The 7,500-nt window shown below is 41.5% G+C and overlaps 1 protein-coding gene across 1 annotated transcript in view; it reads right to left on the reverse strand.

The window, feature by feature from the left end:
• Window positions 1-7,500, reverse strand: part of LOC138054513 (serine-rich adhesin for platelets-like) — a 34,800-nt gene that overhangs the window by 2,623 nt on the left and 24,677 nt on the right. The window contains exons 5-12 of the mRNA XM_068900964.1: window positions 7,469-7,500; window positions 6,986-7,229; window positions 6,443-6,530; window positions 4,745-6,206; window positions 3,890-4,105; window positions 2,519-3,227; window positions 1,992-2,339; window positions 858-906 (exon numbers count right to left, since the gene is read on the reverse strand). The exon at window positions 7,469-7,500 is cut by the window's right edge and continues 39 nt beyond it. Of these exons, the coding sequence (XP_068757065.1) occupies window positions 858-906; window positions 1,992-2,339; window positions 2,519-3,227; window positions 3,890-4,105; window positions 4,745-6,206; window positions 6,443-6,530; window positions 6,986-7,229; window positions 7,469-7,500 (3,148 nt within the window). The remainder of the gene's footprint in view (window positions 1-857; window positions 907-1,991; window positions 2,340-2,518; window positions 3,228-3,889; window positions 4,106-4,744; window positions 6,207-6,442; window positions 6,531-6,985; window positions 7,230-7,468) is intronic.

The following is a 7,500-nucleotide window of genomic DNA, read 5'->3' on the forward strand; positions in this document are numbered from 1 at the left end:
TATACGATACCATCCCTGAAACATTTCCATAACTGAAAAGTCTTTTGTCGAATTGCTACTTGCAAGCAACCATTATGAGCTGCAAGCGATAAAACAATGAGCCCATTCACCACTATATAAGACAGGTATTAGGAGCACAACAAAGACATTCATTGATTCCTTGGGAAAAGAGGGTGCTGATGCTGAAAATAAGTTTTCGATCGAAATGTTTTCGGCTCTCCGTGTTGCTTAAGTGAAGAGAAAGGCCACACGGACACTTATGTTTTGCCTGGAGTAGTTCGGCAGGTTGAAATCGGGCGCTCCTCGTTCGGATACGTTTTCGTCCTTTTTTTTTTTCCACTGACGGCGGCGAAACAGAGAGAAACCTTGGCGACCGGTTCCACGCGGCGAACACTACCCTGGGTGCCAGAGGAATTTTTATTTTCCAAGATCCGAGAGAACGCTAGTGAAATGACCGAGGACACCCAAAGGACGTCGAAAAAAGAAAGCATTCAAACCAGAAGAGGGCCATTTCAACCTCAGGCTACCGAACCTCTGGGGTAAAATACAAGATTTTCCCTCACAACCCAAAATAACTTAACTCGCTCTGACGAAAGGCTGACGCTCGAAACGCGGTCAGCTTTTCAATCTGACCCTGGTGGTTAATTCATCCTTATCAACTCAATTGTTACAAACAAATTATTGTGTTTCGAACACCCCAGTCGTGTTGTTTAGAAACAAACATCATTACCATAGAGATCAATTTGCATTCTACAAATAAAAATTGTTTGAAGAAAAACACCGATAACACTTAAAAAAACATTTCAAATCAAACGGACAAGTAGGAAAAAGAAAGGATAAAATTTAGCTTTGCTTACCATGTGAATAACCTCTGTCCATGACAAGATCCATCATGCTTTCCTTCCGCTGAAATTTTAAGTCAGTTAATTGAATCAAGGAAGGATGTTTATTTTAAGGAGAAAACAAGATTAAAGAAATGAAAATCCATGTCCTACCCGTCAAATACTGGGCTATCGAGGGGCTCGTGGTGAGAAATTCACTTATGCGCAGCCACACAAAGGAGAACTAAATTGAAAGAGCTGAGCTTTTACTGTTATACTGTGTGATTGGGAAACGAACAGAAAAAAGGTAGCGAGAGATCCAGATGTTCAACCTTTGTTAGAATCCGGGGAATGTTTGTAAAACTATTAAGTACTAGTGGTGACAAAATGATGAGTGAAATCATAAAGCAAAAGTCACGGTATTATCCTACATTTAAAACTTAAACAGACCACTAAAAGACGATCTCTCCGCACCTCTCTAAGCCACCATGTCAACAGTCTTCTGTTTTAAAGGGAAGAATTGATCATCTCTTCCTCCTTGTGACCTCTACGATGCCGGTAATGCATGCCGGGTCATGGGTTCGAATCCCGTTGAAGCCGGTTGAATTTCCCAGGTGTCTGTCAGAGACAATTGGCTTAAACTGTCCAGATAAGTGCGAGGATAACTTATCCCTTTCATCTATAAGCCGCACTTCAAATATGTACCTTTATATAATAACCCAAGTTATTCACGGATTTTGATTGGTTCTTGCCTATGATCTATTAGAGGACAGACGCACGATTGACGTCAATATCAGCTTTTATGCGAATAAAGTTTAAATCTTTATTATATAAAACAAATAGATTCCATGTTGCCGTGGGTCTGTTCAGTAATAGATCACAGAAGACGTCAGAATGTGGTAAGAACATCAGTGACACACTCGGCTATCGCCTCGTGTGCCACTTTTTTGTTCTTACCAAATTTTGACGTCATCCGTGATCTATTACTGAACAGACGCACGGCAACATGGAATCTATTTGTTACTCATTTCATTCTTCTGTTTTGATACTATTCAACCCAACATTCAAAGTGAGATTTACCAAAAACACGGCATCCAGGTACGAGGGAACACTTGAATGAACATAAAAAATAATAATAAAATAAAAAACAACATGGCGCCCAATATTTACCTTGCCCGAGCCCCAGTTCTATCCCGATGTATGTTTCATGGCGACCTGGTAACGGGCCAACATACTTCACTTTTCCACGGGCAATCTGTCCACGTGACCTAGTAACTAGCACTTCCATTCCTAACTTAATGTCGCTACTTGATCTCGGTGCAAAGGGTTTCGTGGATAGTTTGTGATGAGATGACTTGTAAGAGGTGGTCGTGAGCAGCGAAGAGTCGGTGGTGGAATAATTCGAAGAAGAGGAAGAATGGCGGTCGTCATTGCGCTTAGAATAACGTGACGTCATTTCGTGGAATGGTGAGGTGGATAAATTGTCACCTTTGCCACTGTAGAGATCGTGGACGGATCCTGTTTAGGTGGAAAATAAATAAAATAAACAAAATCAGCCATCATCTTCATATCATAACTGGCGAGAAGGGACGTCATGGCGTATTTGTTGTTAAGCTAGAACTCTTTAGGAATCCGAGTCCATTTCTTTCTTATATCAGATTCGTTTTAACACGCTCCCTGCGAGAAGCCCCAATTACCTCCATGATAGGAATGTGGTCTTGATCTTCGCTCCATGCCTCTATCATACGGTTCATAAACTGAAGCCACTGGATCCCAAGAAACATCTGAAGACAACAAAGGCACGGACCTCTGCGTGTGGCGCCATCTCGGGTGGTTCGCATGCTCAAAATCATCTGATGCATCGCTGTCTTCACCTAACGACCCCTGACGGTGTCTTGGTGCCACGACTTTACCACTGACCGGCTCACGAGCGAAAATGTCTTTCACAGTAGAGTTTGATGACAAGGTTGTTCTCTTGGGATGCGAGCCATAACCGTTTAACGCAACAGGAGACGACAGATCATGTGATCTGCTATTATTTGCATCCAATAACCTATATCGACTTGTCCTCAGACCCGAGGTGTCAGTTCTTGTGCCGAAAGTAACGGCCTTTGCCACTGGCTCAGGGTCTCTATAATTTTGTTCATCGTAAGTTGTGTATTTGTCAAATTTCCTGGACAAATCTGTTTCGCTTTTGGCTTTACTGATTCTTGTTCTGGCTTTCACGCTGCCCTTCTCTCGCTGTGCCTGTTTTAGTTGTTCACGCAGGTTTTCGTTATCTTGCACTAATCTCATAACGCGCTGCTCTAGGGTATTTTTTTCCACCTGAAGCTCTATAATTTTTGCCTCGTTTCTGCTTCGTTGAGCTGGAGATGATTCGACAAGCCTACGTCGCAACACTGAAAGCTAAAACCAAAGAAATCACTGAGGTCAGTACACACCCATCACTCCACTTCATAAATATAAAATCAATTATATAGAATTACTCGCAAATTTCAGCAAAAAGGCCTGCGAGTTAGGAAGGTAGGAATGAGGCTGAATAGGAATGTATTCTTCAGTGCTTCACAAATGTTCCACACGATAAACGAGCTTCTCTACTAACTCTGCTCAGGATAATCAAATAAAACTATATTCATAGAGTTAAGACCCTGATAAAAAAGGAACTTTGCTCTGGGCAAGATGTAAGTCACTTCATTCTGGACATCAAAATATTACAATAAGTTAGTGCAATACTAACAGGAAGTCAAATTACATACACTATTTCTTTAGTTCGGCGATTAAAAAAGTCATCCTCGTTGATTCTTTCGTTTCCTTTGTCAAAAGATCCAGATTGAAGTGCAAATCAAGAGTATCTTTCTTTTTTACAATACTTTTATCCGATATTTCAGCCTTCTTGTTAGAGCCTTGAAAGGATCCTTGTATAGTCAGGGGTCGATGTTAAGGCTTGTTAAAATTGAACATAAGACAGAAAAGGCATAAACATGGAAGATAATGTGCCAGGACAAATTCCAACAAGAGACTGGATAAAAAACAGACTTTTTAGGGCAAAAATATTTCAAGCATAATACTTGTTGCTGAAGATCAGAGTTCAGCCTATTCACGTCCTCGAGCCGCAGTTCGTTCACTGTCTTTAAGCTCTCCTGCTCATCTTTCAACCGTCCGTTGTTTTTTTCAAGTTCTGCCATGGACTCCTGTAATGCAGATATCTGCTGATCTTTCTCTCGCAATGTTTGCTCCACTGCTTTCGTTTTTTCATTATCTTGTTTGGTAAGGGCGGCTACAGTCTAACCAAAGGAAAAGATTCCGAGAAGTTAATGATTACGGGCACATTACAATGCATGCTAGCACTGTATTTTAAAGTAAAGTAAAATGAATTGGTCAAATCTCCAATCCCAGACGACAACATGCCTACAGTGGTTAGTGAGTAATGAGCATAACTCAGTGCAGAAATGGGAATAGTTTCAGTATCAGCAGACCCATCATGTGAAGTCACCAACTGTTTTGTTCCATACCAGAAAAATACGGAAATTTGAGGCTATAACATGGCCGCTTGGAGATACGAAATTTCTCTTCGAGTGAGTGCAGCGAATGAGTGAAATATTTTTCAACACGAGAAGAGAAATCTCGTATCTACAAGGGGCCATGTAATATTCTATTTTTTATATAAAAACCAATGAAATACTAAATCATTTCACGAAAGGAGTCGAAAGGTGCGATTTTCTACGTAACCACAGCAACAGTGATCTTTTCACGTGTGAAAATAACATGTTATCTTTAAGTGTGAAGATATCATGTTTTCGCGCAAAAGCTCACTTGGTATTTCATTGGTGTTTATATAATAATAGATACATGTACCATTTCATTATCAGCTGTTCATATTCAAATTCTAGACGTGTCAAGGGTAAACTTCAATATTCCCCAACCTCAATGCTCAGTAATTGTTGTTGAAGGTCATCATTTCTGGTTCTGAGTCTAATGAGATCTGCTTCATAACGTGCAGCACGTTGCCTCAGCTCACTTGCAAGTGAATCCCTTTCCTGTATGAGTACCTCCATCTGCGATGGCAGATTTCCCACAGAGGAATCCGTGTCTCCAGTGACAGCGGAAAAAGCACTCCTATTGCTTGGAATACCTGAATTCTCTGACCCTCTAGACTCCTTGCTTCGGCCACTGTGTAAAAAAACTGGTTGCGTCTCTGATGAGCTCTCCGGGCCTAACGCTATATGTTGTTCTGGAGTGCGTGCAGTTGATGTGGCACTTTGACTTTCCTGGTGGTCAAGCCTTGCACATGTAGAAGGCAGCAGGGTCAGAGGTGCTTCTGAAAGGAGCTGTGATGGACTTAAAGCACCAGATGTTGTATGTCTTGGACTATGCACTGGATAAGTGTCATTTCCACTGTCACGAGAGGCTACCACTCCTTGCCTGTAATTTGACTCTGCATGGATGTCAGTTGGGCCTCTTGAATATCTACTTGCTGACAGTGTGCTAATCCCACTTTCTTCATAACCCGCTAATGACAGTTCAAGAGGGGTACAACCTGTTGGTTGTGCAAGGGACGATACTGGCATTGTAGGTTTTTCTACAAGAAGCTCAGTTGGATTCCCTGTATCAGAATCCTTGGGCTGGTGTCCAAAGTCTGAGAAAAATTGTCCGTCAAGAGGGTCGGCTACTTCAGCAAGCACAGCTGTGCTAGCATCATTCTGTTGATAAGAGTTGATGGCTTCGGTCCTTCCTTGGGGTACAACACTGGTACTATGCGCTGACCCTGAAGGGCTCTCTCTCTCAGCAGGTGAATTTGATGACAAAAGACTATGTGCGGTCACCCCGTCCAGAGTACTCACAAGACCTGCTGCTGAAGCCAGAATAAACCCACTTTGACTCTGTGGCCTAACAGGATAGGTAGGAAGTGACCCTGGGGGGTTTTCTCGGAAGACTAAGGGCACCCTGGTGTCAGACTGACTGCGACCTCTTGGAGACATAATGGGAGATGGTAAGCCAGATGAAAATAATGAGCTACTATGAACAGAGGCTGACGGGCTATGTCTTTGCACTGTTGAGGTTGTGGTTGTGTTATCATTTTCCAATACACCTGCCTCAGTTGTTGTGGAAACTGTGACTGCATCAAGGACTGAACCAACTGGACTTACTCTAGAGGTCGACTGAACGCGTTCTGCAGATGATTCATTAGTAAAATTTGGCAGGTGGTTTGTTGCTCGAATGAAAACAGGACCTCTGCTGTAAGTGGGCTGAAGGGAGCTGGATAAAGGTGCGGTGACATGCTCTTCTCCACAGTGGTCTCCAGTGATTGCAGAGAGGTTCTGGGGCATTGCAGCCTCCACTACCAAGGGACTTACAACATCTCTTCCACTGCCATCACTGGCCAGACTGTAGATATACAGAGGATAGAGATTATGTTAATATCTTGACACACTGTGTGTAATATACACAAAAACATTCAGTGCTTTCAAAACTGTAAAATTCAGTCACACTGTTTAGACCAGCCAGACAAAAGGGCAAACTTACTAAAACTGCAGCAACTTTGAAAAAACCATAAAAGCTGAGAAACAAACTTATCAAATAAATAAATAAATAAACTATGCAGCTATGCACAGTTTTCAAACCTATGAGGAGGACTGTTCCTGGTGTGTCCACTTGCAAGAATAGAAAATGAGGAACGAAGAATAGCTTCCTCTGTTTCATTATCTGAAACTAAAAAAACATCACTTTGCATGTTCATTTCCAGAAAATAATAAAAGTAGTAAAACGTTCCTTTGTACAGGATTTGAAGTTGCCTGAGGTTCAATACTTGCAAATACATTTACTAGCAATGAAGTATCAAATCACTCAAAAAAACCTAACCTCATCAAAATGATAATTTTGAATTTATTGGAGACATACTGTAAAAATGCAACTTTTGGAATTTTATCCAACAACAGCAGACTACTAATTTTTAATTCTCCAGGCATGTAAAAAACTTCAGCATGTTCTTGTTGCCCATAAGGGGTTCTTTGCCTTCAGGCCAACACCTTCTGAGGAGCTTTGTTTATTGCCTTTTATGTCATCACGCCCATCAACTAATAAAAGTCAGTTTTTTTCTTTATTTAAAACAAGCTACATGTACATCAATGCAACATGCCCAACACAATAAATTCAAAATCTTTTACCACTTTGCTCATTAACTCCTCTCCCATCTGAAAAAGATAGTGAGCCATCACTTTCACCAGACAGGTCAACTGGACGGCCTTCTTCTGCAGGTCTTGGCAAGTGCTCTTCACTTTGACCAGGTAACAAATTCAGCACTGAAGGTTCCTCCTCTTCCTGCCTGGCAAGGTCACTCAAGTCAGTATCTGAAATCACAGGTGACTGCATCCCACTTCCAGGAACCCAGGAAGGTTCTCCATGACTAAGCTGAGAAAAAACATGAACAATGACAAGTAACAAAATACAAGTTACTTGAAAGAACGTTTGACAAGTAAATCATACTTGCACTAGTTCTCCAATCTAAAGTTTCCTTTTGAGTTAGGGTTACCCTTTTAAGCCTAACCCTGACCCTCACCTCGACCAAACCCTACCCCTCATTAAAAGGAAATACACTTGCTTGGTTGTAATAGTTTAATTAAATACTGTAACTTGTGGAACATGCATACCTGATGCTGTAATAGCTCCTTGTAAAGTGGAC

Source organism: Montipora capricornis, chromosome 6, assembly GCF_036669925.1.
Source record: "Montipora capricornis isolate CH-2021 chromosome 6, ASM3666992v2, whole genome shotgun sequence".
In the NCBI taxonomy this organism is placed as follows: Eukaryota; Metazoa; Cnidaria; class Anthozoa; order Scleractinia; family Acroporidae; genus Montipora; species Montipora capricornis.